Raw genomic sequence first — 19,256 nt, forward strand, 5'->3', positions numbered from 1 at the left:
AAGCGCTTTGAGCGCAGCCTGGCTGTCTGTGAAAATGGAAATGTTGATGTCCCTGAAGCCTAGCCTCAGGTTTTCCCTAGCACATACCATAATCGCAGTCATTTCGGCCTGGAACACAGTTGGGTGAGTGCCCATAGGAAGACAAATGTCCACCCCGTTCTGCACTCCATGAATTCCAGCCCCAGTCCCACTTCTTACCTTAGAACCATCAGTATACCATTCAAGGTCGCCTTGTGGAAGAGGATTCCCACCGGACATCCACTCATCCCTGGACGGAAGGAGGACAGTGAATGGTCTGGCGAAGAAGAATCGAGTCGGCATGTGATCCGAGGGCATGTCCATTACCTCCCCTCTTACCTGCTGAGTGATCCGAGAGTGACCTCGGGATCCTCCAACATCCAACCAAAGGTTTTCACACTGGAGTCTGTAGGCAGTCCTCCTCGCAGTGACCTTGACATGCAGGTCAATCGGAGTGAGGTTGAGAAGGCAGTCCAGTGAGGCTCCCGGACAGCTGCTCATTGCGCCCGTGATGATGAGACAGGCGAGTCTTTGGACGGCAGCCAGATCTCTCACCGCCGACACTGAGTCCATCTTGGGCCACCACACGAGTGAGCCGTATGTCATGGCGGGCCTTACCACGGAGACAAATAGCCAGTGCATGAGCGCCGGCTTGAGCCCCCAGGTTCCTCCCACCATACGTCTGCAGGCCATGAGTGACCACTTACCTCGATCAATGACCTTTTGGAGTTGTGGCCCCCATTGCAGCTTTCGGTCCAATACCACCCCCAGGTACTTTACCTGATTCTGCATTTCAAGCACTGTGTCTTGTAGTCTCAGAGGTCCAATGCCATTTAGATCGCGCCTCCTCGTGAAGGGGATAACCGCCACTTTGGAGGGGTTGATAGAAAGGCCTACCTCAGTGCACCATTGTCCAACTGACCTCAAGGCTGTGTTCATGAGGTCGGAGACCGTGTTGTTGAATTTACCCATAACTAGTATCACAATGTCGTCCGCGTATCCTTGAACGAATACACCACTATCACTGAGAGATCTAATTAAGTCGTCCACAACAAGGTTCCAGAGAAGAGGAGAGAGTACACCCCCCTGTGGACACCCTCGTGTGGTCCTGGCCTCCAGAACCTCATTGTGAAGAGAGAGTCTTACCTTCCTCCTCTTAAGTAGAGACTCTACCCACCTGCACACCACCTCATGGAATCCACGAGCTCTGGCAGCATTGATTACAGCCTGGGTTTCAGTGTTGTCAAAGGCGCCCTGGATGTCAAGGAACGCCCCAAGGGCAATCTCCTTGAACTCAAACGCCTTGTCGATTCTGCTTACCAGGTGATGTAGGGCAGAGTCACAGGATCTTCCTGGGGTATAGGCGTGCTGGTTTCTATGTAGGGGATTGACTCTGAGGACTGTGTCCCCCACATACCTCAGCACCAGTTTCTCTGAGGTCTTCAACAGGAATGAGGACAGAGAGATGGGACGGAAGGACTTGGGATCCGTGTAACTTGCCTTACCAGGTTTTGGGATGAAAACCACCCTTGAGATGCTCCAGGCCGGGGGAATGTGTCCCAGGGCCAAGCTGGCCCTGAACAACTTACTCATTGCCGGAAGTAATATATCGATACCTTGCTGGAGACAGACAGGTCTTACCTCGTCAGGTCCAGGTGATTTGTATGGGATGAGTGACCCTATGGCCCATCTCACACGACTGTGTGTCACAATGTGGCACGCAACCCTCCACCGAGTGTTGTTTGCCCTTGCGACAGCTTGTTCCTCATCCTCCGGCACCAATGGCTCGCTTGGGATGATGCAGCCAGGGAAGTGGGTGGCCGCCATGAGCTTTAGCACTTCCTTAGGTTCATACAGCATATCTCCCCCAGGCTCCTTGAGGGGGCCTAGCTTGGAGGAGTTGTCCTTTGTTAGGACAGTGTATATCCTAGATGTATCTCTAACACTTTCTAGCTTGCTACAGAAATGTTTCCAGGAGAGCCTTTTGGCCCTCCTTACAGCCATGTTATATTGGGTTAGCAATCTATGATAGCCATCCCAATTATTTGTCCTCTTCGCCCACCTGAACTGAGACCTGACTCTCTTTTTCAGGCTGGTAAGCTCTGTGGTCCACCAACTCACTTTACCCTGCTTCCTCACCGTTAGCGGGCAGCTCTCGTCAAAGGACGTGACAATGGCCTCGCCTAAGCTCCCAGAGGCAAGGTCTAGCGTGTTGGTGTCTCTGACCCAAGGGAACTGTGTGTCAAAGCATTCAATGCGCTCTTTAAGAGTTGATCTGTACATATCCCAATCTGCCTTTCTGGGATTCCTGAACTCAATCTTTTCCAAGGAAAAGTTACCAATGTTGAACATGATATGTCTGTGGTCAGAGAGGGAAGGTTCCTGGGATACCCTCCAATCCAGAATTCTGTTACTGATCCCCACGTTGGTTATAGTAAGATCTATTACAGATTCCCCAACCCTGCTATGAAAAGTTGGTTCTGAACCGACATTAGCAATCATTAGACCATTAGAGGCTAAGTATTCAAGAAGTGCCTTACCTCTTGCGTTATTATCCCTACAACCCCAAGCAGTGTTGTGGGAGTTGGAGTCACAGCCCAGCACGAGGTCGTCGCCGGTCCTGGCCGAGTGCTCGACCAGCTTCCTAACTTCCTCTTGCGGAGGCTGCGTGGGCTCATCTTGCGGCATGTATACTGAAGCAAGTAGTAGACGCCGTCCGGACTCCCTGCATTTGGTCTCTACCGTCGTGATGTCTCTGGAACAAAATTCCAGAACCGGCACACAAATGGTGTCATTGCTAGTCCAAATGCAGGTTCTAGGATTCCGGACCTGAGCCGAGAATACCTGGCCCCTAGAGACCCCCATTCCCGTTATATTGCCGTCTCTAACCCAGGGTTCCTGGATAAGGGCAAAGTCAAAAGCCCCACCCGCAGTACTCGCACAGAGTACCGCAGTGGCAGCTTTACTGTGCTGTAGGTTCGCCTGCAGTATTCGGATCGTCATCAGGAGCACCTGAAAGAACCTTGAGTTGAACCCTTGTTATACCCAAGAAAATCCTCCAGCCCCTGTCCCTCAGGAACTTGGCACTCCCGCAGTCAATTGCCAGAACCAGAGTTTGGTGTTCCGCCTCTCGCTTGCAACTGACCACTCTCCAGTCTCTGGTTGACAGTCCAGGATTCAGCTTCTGGACAAACTCAAAGATTTCTTTAGGATCTTTCCTGGCCAGGATCCAGTCGGTATGGAGAAGGACCTTGGTTGTACGCAGGAGATCTTTATGATCCCCCACAATCACACTCGGCCCCCCCACGCCCACCGGACCCAGACCAACAGCCACCTCCTTGAGCCAATCTCTGGTCTCCTCGTTTCCGCACAAGACTGCGAGGGCACCTTTGTCCTTGTAGGTTTTCAGGATCTGCTGAGGAGTGGCGGCCATAATAACCATCTCAAACAGTTTCTCCTGTAACAGGCAAAATTGTTCATCAGTGAACCTATCGTCAGGATAATTCTCCGGAACAATCGCCATCTTCCAGCCCGAGAGTTGGTCCTTGAAGGTCAAGTCCTTGCTGGCATCGCCCTCTGCAGCGCTCCTTGGCGGCGGGGGTGGGACATTCCACCTTCTCGGCCGCTTTGGAGTCTGCTGAGTCTGATGCTGCTGCGGTGGACCTGAAACTCTGCGCATAGGAGAAATACCAGAGCCTTCTCCTCCAGCAGGACTGGGAGTTTCAGCCTGCCTTTTCCTCTTGGGCTTGTTGACAAACCCTTTGGATTTTTTGTACTCAGCTTTTGAAAGCCAAGTACCCTCAGCCTCCTTCCTTGCCCTGACCTGTGTCCTCCACACACTAGGGGGTAAAGATGGCCGTTGTCTTCTCTCCTGTTCTGGAACAGTTGCTCATGCCTGGGTCTCTACGCACAGATCCGGTGTTGCCACCTCAGAGGTAGAGCCCAGGGTTAGATTTGAATGGGCGCTTGAGTCAGCCACACTACCCGCCAAAGCCCTGTGTGCTTCCTCAAGCATTTGAACGTCGTCGATACTAAGGTTTTGTGGAGATCTAGCAGTGAGGGAGCTGGCAAAAGCCTCTTTGCCCCCCTCCACCTTCGTCTCTGAAACAGTGCCTGATAATTTGCCCTCCCCAGAATCCATGGGCAAGCCCTCCAAGATGGAGGGGTGGGATTCACGCCTAGGCGCTGACCCACCTGGGGTATTTTCCGTAGTTTGATTAGCAGACATCATAGCTTCTGAAACAATACCAGGTTAGCAGTTTGAAGACCGTACCGTGTTCCATACACTCCGCTCATCAATACTTACTCCAGCACCGCTGCACACATACCAGAACTGGAGGGCAGTGCAGCAGCCTTACCGTGATCCATTCACTCCGCCTGCTGCTCAATTGACACTGAGCCCGGACCGGTGTCCATCACCTCGGCCTCAGGTCATACTTACTAGTGTCGCTGCTCCCCGACCCTAGGGCAGACATTCACTCTGCCACCATAGATCCGCTGCCTTTAGTGATAACAGTGGCACCCCATGTAGGCTGTGACTAAAGGACACAGTACAGATTAACTGACTCACAGCGGTCTTGAGGGAAGGGTGCCACAAGGGCCCACATCCCCCCTGAGGGGCTTACGCTTACCTCTCGCCACCATTAGGAAACATATAATCTATTAACAAAAATTGAAGCAGTATTGTAATAGTCTATCCTATTCGATGCAACCAACAAACAGACATTTAAAAAAAAATCTTCAGTAATTGCCGTAGACTTTGTATGCCTAGAATTTTGAGGATTACCTTCCCGATAAAATTTACACGTTAAACGTCATTACATAAATACATTGTAGTGCTAATATCTTTTTAAATAGAGCTATTGAATTTAAATAAATATTGATCAATACATTATAGAGTGGTAATGTATTCATGGATTGCATTAAAAATTTGTCTATTCATAAATACAATTTGTAAATTTATGTTATCGTAGGCTATTAGTGTAGAACCCGGGTTATCCTCTTAATTAATATTAATTTTACGTCTAAAGTCTGCAGTTTTTATGGTTCTAAATGGACCCAGGCGTTCTTGTTTGTTACCATTTTTATGAATGGTGGCCATAGCTAAAATTACCTGATCTTATCCAACAACAAAGCTATTGTATATTGAGTGGCTCACTACCGGGAAACGGGGAACCGAGCATGGCTTGGTGTAGTTTATTTCGATTGTAAAAGCAATATAAAGGAATCCCAACATTAAAATCATGAACATCCGTCAAGTCGTTGATTAAGAATCGTGAATTAAAATAACCCTGTCACGTTTTAATATAAGAATATTATATCTTCTCCTGTTATTTATACTAGTGGGGCTTAGGTGTACAATCTAAAAACTGTTTTAAAATATGTAACATTATTACTAAAAATTTCAACTCATTTTAGAACTAGGCAACTATTTACTAATAGGCCTACAATGCTTTGGTTTAAACTATTAGGCCTAGATTTAGACCTACAGCTGTTCTATAAATTGATATGAAACGTAGTCTATGTCATATTATTACACGTAAGTTGAACCATGTTTTATCTATGGTTGAACGATTCAACGACGAACCTTTAATTTTAAATCTATGAATTACTGTAGTTATGAAAGTTACGATGGTTGATGATTGTGTTAATTAATGGTTTTTGTTCATTACGACATTAGGATATATTTGTTTACTGTGTTTCAGAACTTCCGTGTATTTTGGCTTAGTTTCGTAGAGGTTTAATTGTTTAGTTGGTACCAATTAAACTGAATGTTCAATGTTTTCATATTATTTTCTTATAATACTTATGGCATTTATATACGATCTAAATCACAAACTTATTTTATTATATAAGTTATTTTGACAATTGCAATGCATGTTATATCATGTTAAAGGCAATAAAGACATTTCATTGGCCGTTGTACAGTTAAATAAAAAAACCTCTTTTCATGATTTTTTAAATTGCATTTTAATTACTTTGGGCTAGTTAGCTGTTAAAAGTAGAATGTATAGCAAAAAAATAACATTTACTGCATCTTCATTGATACTGACATTTTGAAATACGGCAGTGTACGATTATTTCGCCGTACAAGGTTGGCAACGCTCCGTGCAGTGGGCGCTGCCGGGTTAGCGACTTCCAGAGTTAGCGAATTCCGCCGCGAGACAAAATCGAGTTAGCGGGTTCCGGAGTTAGCCAATTCCTGACTGAGACGGTTAGCCGGTTCCTGAGTTAGCCAGTTCCAACACACGACCGAGTTAGCGAGTTCCTGAGTTAGCCAATTCCTACGTCTCGTCCTATCAATTTAGTATTAGGCTATGGTTTTGCTTCTATGGTCTCCACTGGCCTCTCAAAGATTTTGAAAATGAAAATTTGTTTTTTTACAACCAAAGTTTGCTGTCTGAAAAAGTATTTGTCCAGTGCCATTCATAAGTGGAGGATTCATCGGTCTTTTACTAATTTAAACGTGTTTGGAAATCCTTGTCAAGGATCAGAAGGTGTAACCCTTATTCTACTATTATCTTACAATTATTTACAGGAAATGATTTACTTTACCAACCTACCTCACCACACTTTATCTGACTGCTCCATTTTATGACATTCTCTTGACATCTGTCTAATGAACGGATAATTTTTCCTTTGTTCCTCGCAAGATGTTTGCTCAGTAAACTCAAGTCAATGATTCTTTTCACATAAATGTTTACAATTAAACCAACAAATCTGGGTTAACAGGTGAAATTTGTAAATTTAAATTTACAGATTAATTAAAAACAAAATAATGTTTTATAAATAGATAAAAAAATCATTATTCAGGAAATTTTAGGCACTATTGTAAGCTTTATCCATTAACAACTAGGACATCTCTTTTTTTACGTTTTCGTCAGCGCCGCTTTTATAAACGGGCCCGGTGGGCCTGGGTCCAGTGGCGTAATGGGTTTCAAGGTTGTTGGGGGTGCAAGGAGGAAAAAAATAACCCTTAAGGTAGATGGAGAGCGGGGCAATAATCTCTCGGGCCCATAGTGCATCACATGCAAACCGCGGGTTTCCATTGAATAAATATGTTTAATACACTCTGGCAATTTATTTACTCTGATCCAGTGTTGAATCTAGATCTGTTTTTAATACAGTCTGTTACTAAATTCAAGTGATATAAAGCCTTTGCAGTAGTCGTTCTTAAGTTTTAATGCTAAATGAAAAACTATACTGCATTTTAAATCTAGTATCAAATTTGTTTTACACAGTAAAAATGTTTTGAGCATTAATTTTTATCATTCTTACTTGTTAAGGTACAGATTGCTGAATTGATCATGAAATTGGCATTATTTATCACGTTTGAATACATTTTCCCTTCTAAAAGTATGATTTGCTTCAACTTTTTCCGTTTGATCTGGATTTTCACTAAATTCCAGGCACTAAATGGTGCTATCAAGTTCAGTTTAGCGAGTCTGTTTAGTCAGCTGCTAATTGTAACGTAACATTACAGAAGCCGAGTTCCGTAGAAGCAGCCTCTACTCAGGACCCCGATGCTCCTATGTTCTCCACCGCTGAACTGAAAGAGATTCTTGTTGAACGAAACGAGCTCAAAGCTAGAGTAAGCGAGCTAGAGGATGAGCTTGAGTCTTTTCGCCCAAAACCTGAACCTGAGTCGTAAGTATTTTCAGACCTGTATCTAGTTCCAAGGTGTCTTAACTTAAAAATAGTAATTATTTGTAGTTATTTCTTTAGTTATTTAAATTGTAAATGTTTTATTTCACTTTCCAAAAATTAACCTTATTAATCAATGCCAACAATCATAGTCTCGGGTTATGACATCAATGTGTTAGGCCTATATCTCATGAAATTAAGAATGCCAACATTAACTATTTCATCAATGAATGTTGAGATTTAGCCAGGACAGCAATTCTAAAGACAGTGCTTAAATATAATGGAGTTTAAATGTTATCAGATGGAAACAAATTGATCTATATTTGAAAGGAAAGCCAAATAGATGATAAGGAACTATTTTGAAGAGGGGTTGAGCTCAGTTAGATCAGTTTAATTAGATTTCAGGGTTCAATACAGTGGATTAAGCAGTTTCTCTTGTATAGTACATCTGCTTTGTTCGTGGTAGGTGGACACATTTGGTCTTGTTGCCATCGGTCACAGACAGGAGAACATCGAGGTTGTGCAGTATGTGCATTTCCAATACAACAAAATAGTGATTGTGACAGAAGGTGATTTTCACCGGCATCTATTTATTCTGCGCAACAACACTGTTTCTAGTGCTGACATGATACAATCATTGGTTAATAAGTTGTAGCAAAGCGGTTGCACTTTTAAAACTGAAAAATACGGATGACAAAGATCAGTGGGAATAATGCTAACTGTTGAGTTTATAAGAGCAGAATTGGTTTAGCAGTTGGCAACATGTTCGCCAAATTCTTGTGCAAATCACTCCTGAATCAAGAATCAAGAGCTTTATTGTCATTGACCTTTTACAAGGAATAGACATAGTCAACAGAAATCAAAACCAAAGCTATAAAAAAAGTGGGTTCTAAATTAAAAATTAATATTAACATCAGAAACTAAATACAGTAGAGTCCTGTTAGTCTGAAATGGTTAGGACCGGGGGCCCATTTTGAATTTCAGATTACGTTTTTTTTTTTTTTTTTTTTTTTTCGTCTTACTTTTTACTACTTTTTTTTCGGACGCAGGCACGAGCCCGGGATTGTTTTTCACATTCCTTAAGGCTAGACCTATTGGCTTCAGCATTATCACTTAATAAAATCCATTTGTGATTTGGCGGACGAAAATGTAAAATGTTACAGTAACAAAAATGGTGAAATATTTACTAAAATACTCTACAAAAAAAGTCTATCTCGCCCAGCCGCGAGGCGTATTCTACAGAATACTTTGACAAGGTACAGCTAACTGTGTCAAAAGTTTAAAAAAAAATTTCAAAAAATTCCCAAAAAACTTTAAAAAATATCCAAAAAATTTCCAAAAAAATTTTTTTTTTTTTTTCGGATTAAGCGGACTTTCGGATTACCGAAGTTCGGATTATCGGGACTCCACTGTACTCTGTTATACAGTAATATAGATTTTTGATGAGCCACTCAAACATTTTAAACTTAAACCTATTAAAAGGAACCTGTTTTGCTGCCAGACCTAATTTTTTTTAAATCCCTATGCAATTTATTTTATGGCAGTTATCTGTTTGGCCAATCTATGGGCAGGGATATCTAGATTGGGTTTGCCACTTGTATTGTAAGAGTGTATACTCTCTCTACAAGTGAGTTGATGAAGATTAGCTTTAGTGTAGTGGAGTATGTGAAAAATATACAAATTTACTTCCGTGAAGCATTTGGCTATACAAAGTTTTGTGTTTTTAATCAGATTCTTTTAATACTTATAATTTTCTATTGATGAAAACACTATTCTAAGTTTAGAGTTCTTCTGCAACTACAATCGGACATTGCTAATGCAATAGCATGCCTCCTAGTGGAACGCCTTGGTCACTGCTCTGACCAACACTTACATTTCCCGGTGTTCTCACTGATCACCATTGTCTGTTTCTCAGTTTCAACGGTGCTACTACTCTCATCCATCTTTTTGACCAACAATTTTATCGTGTTTGCACAATAAGTGTCGTTGAGCAGAATAAAAAGCCGCCTGCAAAAACTCTTCGCATCACGATCACTGACTTTAAAACAGGCATACACTGCATAACCTCAATGTTTTCTGGTCTAATCATGAGTTTACTGACATGGTATGAGTGGCCGATGGCAACAAGACCAAAAGTGTCCGCCTATCACCTTCACAACCGGAGTCAATTTTTGTTGTTAGTTTATTTATGTAATTTTTTTAATATTTATAATTTACAAGTCACCTGTTTCATCTGGGGAAACCAGAATAATGTAAACGTAAACATTTTTGTGGCAATAAACAACTTATGACTTATGAGTACCTGCGCGAGTAAAACTTTTGCCCCACCCTGTAGATATATAAATAAAAGATCACAACACATTACAGATATTTTGTCATAACATTGGACTTCTTCAGGGAATAGATTGAAGAGATAAATTTATCTGTTTAATTGTTATGCCTTGTTATTGGAGCCTGATTGCTTTGTAAAATGCATGATGGTAATGCTTTGGTGTGCATGTATGCTTGCTTGTTTGATCCTGGCTGTGGTAGATCCAATGTTGTTGCTTCTCCTGATGATGATGGGGCCCCTGTCTTCAAGAGGGCTCGATCAGGCAGTTTAATCACTGTGGGTTGGCCTCCAGTTGTTCACAGTCTTCATATCACCTCATCATCTGACGGTGAGTAAACAAACACTATCACCACTGACACTGGAACGGCAACATTACTGTTGCAGTGCTGCGCTGTACATAACTTGAATTTAGTAATAGCTTGCTAACCCAGCATCCGATGGTCCAGCATTCATTAATTTCGGCATTGGGCTACACGTCTAAACATTATTTTTAATGCTGTTTCGAGCTATATTAGCATGTTAGAGTCGGAAACCAATGGTAGACGTCAGTTGCATTTCATGTATTTCGGGGGTGTTTTATTTTGATGTATTTGATTATTTTTAGCATTTATGTCACTTGTAAAAGAAGAGGAACCACAATCAAACTTGAAATAATGACCCACCAATTAATGATTTTTTGACACTTTAAAGCTAGTGGTGTTACACTAGTCGACAATAATGGCTGTTAATAGAAAACGTTCAGTAATTTTGCATTTTCAATAATCCGGCACAGCCAAAGTCCTGAATGACCAAATTAGCGAGCACCTACTTTACCAGCTTTTAACTTTGGTTGAACCAGATGTAAGTGTAAAAACTCTTTTTATTGTTTGTTTTAGAGTTATTTGTATTTTTGTGTTTATAGGATGAAGGAAAATCAAGATAAAATACCCATAAGTAAATCATCGAATAACCCATTCAATTCAAAAGTTAACTGTCCTTTTACTGGCTACACCACCAAGAGTTAAAATTGTTTTTGAGTCACTTTTCATCCATAAAGCCACTATTAAAATTGGGCATTTTTTGAAGAAGTTTGTGATGATGTGCCTTAGGACTGAAAAAATATATTTCCTATAGATTTGTTCTGCAGAGCAGTAAAATTTCAACCATCCCAACTTAACCCTCCGAGTATCCCTAGTTTTGGCCTTAATGTCTGCCTATTTTTTGCGCATTTGCAAGGTTTTATTAAAACGGATCTGAGAAGCTTGAAAACAATGTTAATTATACTGTTCTATATACCATTTTGTTTGGAAAATCATGGGCTTCAATATTATACATAAAACATAAGGAACATTTGTTTCAAAAAAATTGTTTAGGTAAAAAAAAAATATTTTGGAAAAAAAAAAAAAAAAAAAAAAGTTTGCGCTCAATGAAATTGTATAAATTATAGGCCTATAAATATTTGAAAATAGCCACTTTGTTCTAAATTTTATGAGGATTCCAATAATATAATAATATAAGGAAGTAGATTTGCAAATAAATAAGTTATGGACAAAAAACAGGTTTCGGTACATAGCGTTTAGCTATGAATGCATAGCCTAACCTTAGCTAGGAATCTGGCTGATAATTTACATCAATATCACTACCTACTTCTTCAGGATCATCAACCAGCCCTTCAAAATCACTTAAATCTTCTTATAATGCAAAAACAATGACAAACGTAATCAAACACATCAGTCATCGGTGCGAACTGATGTATTTTATTCAAGCTGTTTACAAATACGCACGTCAGCTGTCTGCTACAATTAAGATCGGCTCGAGAGAAAAAAGCGCTTAGAGACAGACTTCGGGAGAAAGCTTAGAATCTGCCAAATAAAACTACAGGTACCTAACTCGATCCAGTTCAATCCGATAGACAATAGACAATAGACAAAATCTTTATTGAAATATTCCTAGAGAACATTCATGCGTCAGGTACATAAAATGTACAGTATGTACGTAAACTATTACAGTAATTTGCAATTACAATTAGAATTTTTTTCTTCTTTTTTTCATGGTAGCTTATTGTTTAAGAATTCATCCTCAGAGTAGAACGGCCGGTCCATAAGCCATGTTGTCAGGTGCTTCTTGAGCAGATTGGGTTGTTCTCTCTTGAGGTGCTCTGGTAGGTTGTTAAAGTACAGAGCACCTTTGTAGGATCATCAGCACGATTTTGTCAGTCATAGAGCCTTCGCCGTAAACAGTGTTTGTGAGTCGAAATTTCGACACAAAACACTACACAAAGTGTGTTATGTGTCGAAATATTGACACATAACATTCTGAGGGCTAAACTGACCGCAACAATATTGGATAAATATATGTTGCTTCCCATTTGAAAATATTGAAAACCATTAAAAAAATGTTTTTAACTATATTTAACATTTAAAACTTTCAATAAACACACATATACTAGTTATGAAGTAGGAACATTGAACTCGTAGGTTATTTGTTTTTAATCATCAATCGTCAAAAAATAAATAACAACCAAGTAAAACCACCTACTTTAGTATTAATTAAAACTAGTTGCTCTGCCCGTGCTTCGCTACGGGGTGAGAATGGAGAAAAGAATAATTCGGTTTTACTGTAAGATACTATTATAATATACTATTAGAAACTGTTACAACACACTTACCAGGAAACATATAGGCAAAGGCTCAATCGTGCTTATTGATTATTTAAATGAAGATAATGTATTGCTACCACTTTATATAGTGTATTGCATTTAAAATATATGCAAAAGTATAAGTCATTGACCACATGGCACCAAGAAACAATTATCTTTGTAAACAAATTAAATTAAATAGCAGAACAAAGCATAACAGCTGGGTTAGTAAATTTTCTTCAGAAGAAATACATTGGGATTTTGATGGCCTGTGGAGCAAAGCCCGAGGACTTTTATTACAGAAATTGGGCGTCTACACAAAAAATTATTAATTTTGACACATAGTTTGAAAATATCCGCCCATTATTAACTGAAGAGTAGTGTTTCGTATAAATCGCCTTCACGTAGTATATTTAAAGATATGTTGTCAGGTCTTGCTAGGAAACTCTTTATTTATGAACCAGACTTAGTTAACAGATGTTTTAGTAAAAATATAAAATTCCGGATTTTCTCCTGAAGTAATAAGTCCTGCAGTCTGTGGTTAAACTTAAAAACTATTTCAAACTATGTCCATATGTTTAGTTGTAAACAAAGGGAATTGAGTTTGATCTAATGTCAACAGATAGCGCCGCCGTTCCCAAACTTTAGCTCTTAACTGTATATAAGTGATGCCCTTTCTTATTATTCTGAGACGTATTTTCACATCTACGTGAAAATACCTTTAATTTGACACCTCAAACGTTAAAATCCGTCAAGCCGTTATCGAGTTATGACTGTGAAAAGAAAACTGCTTGCGTATTAATATAGATTTAGGACAAAGCTGTAAATGCCCAATGAGCCACAAATGATTCAAGGTAAGACTTAAGGTTTGCGGGTATGAGAGGGTTGTGTGCAGCATGTGAAAACAAAGAGAAAGCATGAAATGCATGAGCTTTAAGCCTGACCCACATCTTCATGAAGCAAGATAAGGGTTGTCATGATGCACCCACTACAATGTACAGTCTCAGTCCTCCGTCATATACAGGGTAGGTCAGATCATCTGGACCCTACTGTATAATAATGTTGACGTATGTGTTACGTATGGTTAGTTTATCCTGCTCATTTATCCACAGTGCTGTAGCATAAGCCCCGATTGCCTTCACTACCTAGAATTATAACATCTGTTGTATGATGCCTCAAAAATCGCAATTCATATCTAGTTAGATAAACAAGTCGGAGTCAAATGTGGGTGAGCCGGTGGCTCAGTTGGTAGCGTTGCGGACTTCGAGCCCAAGGCAGCAGTGTCGTGGGTTTGGATCCTGGTCACTGCCACAAACTTTTATCAGTACAGTTCACCTTTGTACTGTACCGGCTCACCCCTTGCTTTGCTGGATACGTTCCACGCACAGATCTGTAGTCTATGTGGACGGGCAAATGCAAGGTTAAAGAGGCCGCCAACCTCTTTAAAAAAAATAATAAAAAAAATAAAAAAATAAATGTTTGGTGTTATTTTATTTTTGTTTAGCTCCTTGAAAATGGTTATGACAAGAAATAGTTTACAGAATTGTGATGAAAATATTTTGTAACTTCTAGATTAGTTAAGTAAAATAAATATTGTCTGGTATCATTTAGTGATGGGCGGATCCAAGAAAATGTCGGTACCGGTTCCGGATCCATATAACTTTTTTCTTTTCTTTCCAAGGGCGGGGTTTTTTAAATAACTCATATGGCTAGGCGATTTCACAGTATTTGTTGATGTCAAAAATTCATATGGCTAGGTAATGTGACAGTGTATGTCGACGTCAATAACTCATATGGGTAGGTAATGTCAAAGACTATCTGTGTCCATATGTAAGACGATCTGTATCCATGTTCAAGACTGTCTGTGTCCATGTACAAGACTAACTGTGTAGGCCTACATATACAGGGTGGTAAAAAAGTCCCAGGACAGTTAAATATTTCAAAAAATAATGTAGATAGAGCTACAATACTTGGTACAAAGTTACAGGGCATAAAACTCTATTTTAACACATATTCAGTGATCCAATAACTCTTCAGGGGGACGGCCCACAAGGAGTCGGAAGAAAATCTTAAACGGAAGCATAGGTCAATATGCACATCAAATTAAAGGTCTTTTTAGTAGAATACAATGCCGCAAACCGCACTTCAAAAGGTTGATCCTGCGCAAAATGGCAGATGTTCAAAGATTCATTTAATTTACATTGCTATTATACGCTTACTCCTCAGGGGGCACAGCCCTAGGAATCGGAAGAAAATTGTTAACGTAAGCATAGGTCTTGTAGGCCGTCCCCCTGAAGAGTTATTGGATCACCAAATATTTGTTAAAATAGAGTTTTATGCCCTGTAACTTTGTACCAAGTATTGTAGCTCTATCTACATTATTTTTTGATATATTTAACTGTCCTGGGACTTTTTTACCACCCTGTATAAGACGATCTGTATCCATGTTCAAGACTGTCTGTGTCCATGTACAAAACTAAATGTGTCCATTCCATATACAAGACTGTCTGTGTCTTGTATATGGACACAGATAGTCTTATATATGGACACAGTTAGTCTTGTACATGGACACATACAGGAACACCACCAACTTTTTTCTAAATTTTTTCAGATATCAATCCCAGACCACTTCCAAACATTGTTGGGTACTATTGGGTAGTAAGTACTTCATTTTGACAAGGTGGTCATTTACAGCCGCCATCTTGGATTTGCCATATTGGATGCAAAATATTTTTTTCAAATGTAAAGGTGTGGTTGTGACAAATTATTTTGAATTAGATTTTTACCCTGATTACAATGCCACAAACAGTTTTTTTTTATCTTGATCCATTCCAAAGCTATGAGGGTTTTTTTATTCTTATTTATTTATTTTTTTTACCTTTATTTTTAACCCATTTTAAAATTGTGCATTTACAATTATTTTATTTTATTTAAAAATACATAACTATGACAAAACACCTGTTCTTCAATTGTACTTTAAGGACGTTTTGTGTTAATAGAATAAAAAAACGGATCCATTCAAACTGGATCCAGCCCAAGATCCGATTTTTTGTGGATCCAGTCGGGCGTCGGTTCTAGCTCAGATCCGGCGGATCAGGTAGTCGGATCTGGATCCGACCATCACTAGTATCATTCTAATCTGAAGTCAAAAGCATCAAGAAATTTCATAACAAATGTAAAATAAAAAAGTCATAACCAAATTTCTAAGCCAGTGATAACTCACGTGGCAGTTCAGAGGATCCTCCTAATTCCTCCCATCTGTTTGTGTTAGACCTGCGTGTGTGTTAGTGAGTAGTCGCACTAGCTGAGCAACCAGACTGTAGTGCTGTAGTGAATGATCATCCCGATGTAGTTTGTGTATTGTCACGCATGTAAGTTTATTGAATGTTTTCTGCTACTAACTATGTCACATGGTGTGAAGGTGATATCTTTACAATGTTGTAGGCCTGTAGATGATGACTCCACAGTTCAAGGTCCTCTTCCATACGAGCCTGATGATGCACCATGGAAGAAATCTGATTCTGGGATCCGCAAATTGTATGTATAGTTATAGCTACATGTTTAAACTTTAAACTATTGACTAAATAATTGGCCAGCAGGCCATTATTTTGTGTTTTATTATGCTTTCTCTTATTTTAATGGCGATATAAAATTCTCAAGATAAAAATAAAATGTCCTCGAATTTAGTCTAGTGTACATAATATATGCTGTTTGATAAACAATTTGCCAAACAAGCTAATATAGCTTTCCAAAATATTTTTAGACCGTTGCCACATTATTGAAAAGTCTGGCTTTTACTGTATCCTTAATTTTAGACAGTATGATTTTTTCCTTTATGTTGTTAGCTTTATTATTTTTAGACAATGCTCCTACTTTACTGTGTAAGAACCTATTTGAATCCGTACATAAAAAATATCTCTGTCACACATCACATCTGATAGGTCACCTACTACTAACACTCACAGTCCCATGTAATCTGTGCTTTTATCGTCCAAACTTGAGGACCAAAATAATGCCATATTTGATCAGTGCTTCTTCATAAACTATTTGGTGACTCATGCTTTGAAACACCCAAAAGAAGACTTGACAACCATATTTGCTTAAACTAGAACATAGTTAACAGACTAGAATTACACAGTTAGGTTTATGGGTTACACTCATTTGATTAAGTCACAAAATCAGAGAACAAAACGTTAAACTGGTTCACAGCAAATGGTCTATCTATGAATGTGTCAAAGACACAACTAATTCACTTTTCAGTTGCTAATGAGAATCGAGACATTGCTGTAAATTTGAACCAAACATCAATATATTCTCAAAACTCGGTCAGTTACCTGGGAATTGATATAGATTGGCAACTTAATTGACAAACAAACATTAAGAATCTATCAAAGAGACTCAGATCAGCTATACTTGTTCTTCGGGTAATTCGACATACTACAAATGTAGACACACAATTAGCAGTATATCACGCTTATTTTTCTTCCATCATGAATTACGGTTTAACGGTTTGGGGTTCTTCTAGTCATGCCAAACAAATTTTTATCCTTCAGAAAAGAGCAGTTAGAGTCTTAGCCAAAGTGTCTCGAATTACTCACAGTAAAGAGTTTTTCATTCAGTTTAAAATTCTTACTTTGTATAGTTCTTATATCTTTAAACTGGCTTTAATGGTTAAAAGTGATTTTGACACATTCATGGAAGATCAACATGAACATCCTCATAACACTAGATTTAAAAACAATATAAAACCAGTTCAAAACAGCCTTAAAGTATTCCATTTATCTCCTCAGTACATGGGTCCAAAACTATACAACAAATTACCTTCTTCAATTAGGGACACGGATTCATTCCCTAAATTCAAAAAGAAGTTAAAAAACTTTCTTTTGGAGAAGGCCTTCTTCTCATTGGAGGAATATATGGAAGCTGTGTAGATGATAAGGCTCAGCATATGACATTTATTTTAGTAATAGTTTTAGTATAGAGACTATAAATTATTGTAACAATGACAAATCACCTGTCTGAATATGATGTTATGTGATTATTGGAAAATAAATAAATAAACTTATAATGCCATTAAGTTTCAAGGCCAGAGAAGAGTTATCTCAGGATTTCTTGTTATTGAAAATTCACCTTTTTGAAACCGTGGTATTTAAGGATATAAGGGGCTTGGCAACCTCCTTTAGTATACAATATACTATATTCGTGTGGTTTTTATCCTGATTTCACTTGTTGTTTGCAGTTTCCGCAAGCTGTTTAGTGAATCCAATGTGACCTTCTTAGGCAGCAGTCCGAAGCGTAGTCTGTCGTCTTTGTCCAAGATGGCGCTGGCCACTGGCGGCTCGTCTGTTGAAGGTCCTGTCTGAGCGTCTCAATGTTAATTGTTATGTGATCACTGCGGCCCAACTACCTAAGTCAGTATTAAGCCCGTGATATCACCTGCTTGGTTAATATTTTTATGCGCTACGCTTGACTAATTGTTTGTGCAAAATGTATTCTTTGAAGATATTTTAGTATTTTATTGTGTGATTTGTCTTATTTTGTGTATGTTCAGTGCTCCATCCATCAAACACAGTGTTAACCAAAGAACCATTTGTGTTTTATCATAACATCATAGTTAAAACTAGGTTAATAGATACCTACCAGTATTTAGTGCTCTACTGCATTGGTACATACATTTATATCTAGTTATCTGTTCAAATTTTCAATAGGTTGCAAAATATTAATTTACGAACTTTTCCAAAATAAATTTTTAAAACAATACATTTTTAACGGCACACATCTAAACTAAATACAGCACAATTAATATAGGGTAGCCCTATCAATTGAGAATGGATTCAAAATCAATGTTGGAACGATATCGTGGTGGTAATTAAAATGCATCAGTCATTTAGTTAGCTGTTAAATATTACTTTACCATTACGTAGAAAATTATATACAATCCACTCGTGGATTTTAAAGACTAAGTATATATTCTAGAATCGTACCATGCATGATGTTTTTTACTGGCACAATGATATTTTATTTTATATTATTAACTTTGTATAGCTTTATAAGTTTATATAGGATACTATTGTTACTGTGTTTTAATGCTTTTATTTTAATATGTGCTTTGCTGTTTAATTCAAGTAGATATTTACACATAATCGGTTAGTAGTGTCAGAAGTTGGTTATATTTGAGGCCTAACCTTGTGTCATAGTAATATAGCGTAGTTGTGTATATCGATTATATATTTGATCTTTATTTATATGCCATGTTGCGATAATGTAATAATTTTATCCGTATATTAGATGCCATATTATTGATACTGTGGATTTGATGTTTATAAATAGTAAAAATAGTTTTAAAGTTTGAACCCTAGTGAGAGTTTTAATGAATTTAAACATAAGATAGTTTCTTATACTGTTATTAGTTTGACATTCCACTATAGATGTTTTGAGACTGCCTTAAGACAAACTTTGAATTTAAAACGTTTTGAAATTTACCAATCTAAAGTAGTGATGTGCGTATCGATACAAGGACCGCAAAATATCGATATTTTGTATCGATACGTGGGAGTGTATCGATATGCCCGTATCGATACACCTATAGCCAATATCGTATCGAATATCGTATTGTTTATTTATTAATATAAATCTTATTTTTAT

The 19,256-nt window shown here is 38.8% G+C and overlaps 1 protein-coding gene across 1 annotated transcript in view; it reads left to right on the forward strand.

The window, feature by feature from the left end:
- The window catches only part of LOC128998031 (RILP-like protein homolog), a 28,208-nt gene extending 9,244 nt beyond the window's left edge, over window positions 1-18,964 (forward strand). The window contains exons 5-7 of the mRNA XM_054423969.1: window positions 7,502-7,665; window positions 16,056-16,148; window positions 17,851-18,964. Coding sequence (XP_054279944.1) covers window positions 7,502-7,665; window positions 16,056-16,148; window positions 17,851-17,974 — 381 coding nt within the window. The 3' untranslated portion in view covers window positions 17,975-18,964. The remainder of the gene's footprint in view (window positions 1-7,501; window positions 7,666-16,055; window positions 16,149-17,850) is intronic.
- The last annotated feature ends 292 nt before the right edge of the window (window positions 18,965-19,256 follow it).

The sequence above is a fragment of the Macrosteles quadrilineatus genome, unplaced genomic scaffold (genome assembly GCF_028750875.1).
Source record: "Macrosteles quadrilineatus isolate MER2022 unplaced genomic scaffold, UCM_ALF_1.0 Scaffold_7__1_contigs__length_78375512, whole genome shotgun sequence".
Taxonomy (NCBI): Eukaryota; Metazoa; Arthropoda; class Insecta; order Hemiptera; family Cicadellidae; genus Macrosteles; species Macrosteles quadrilineatus.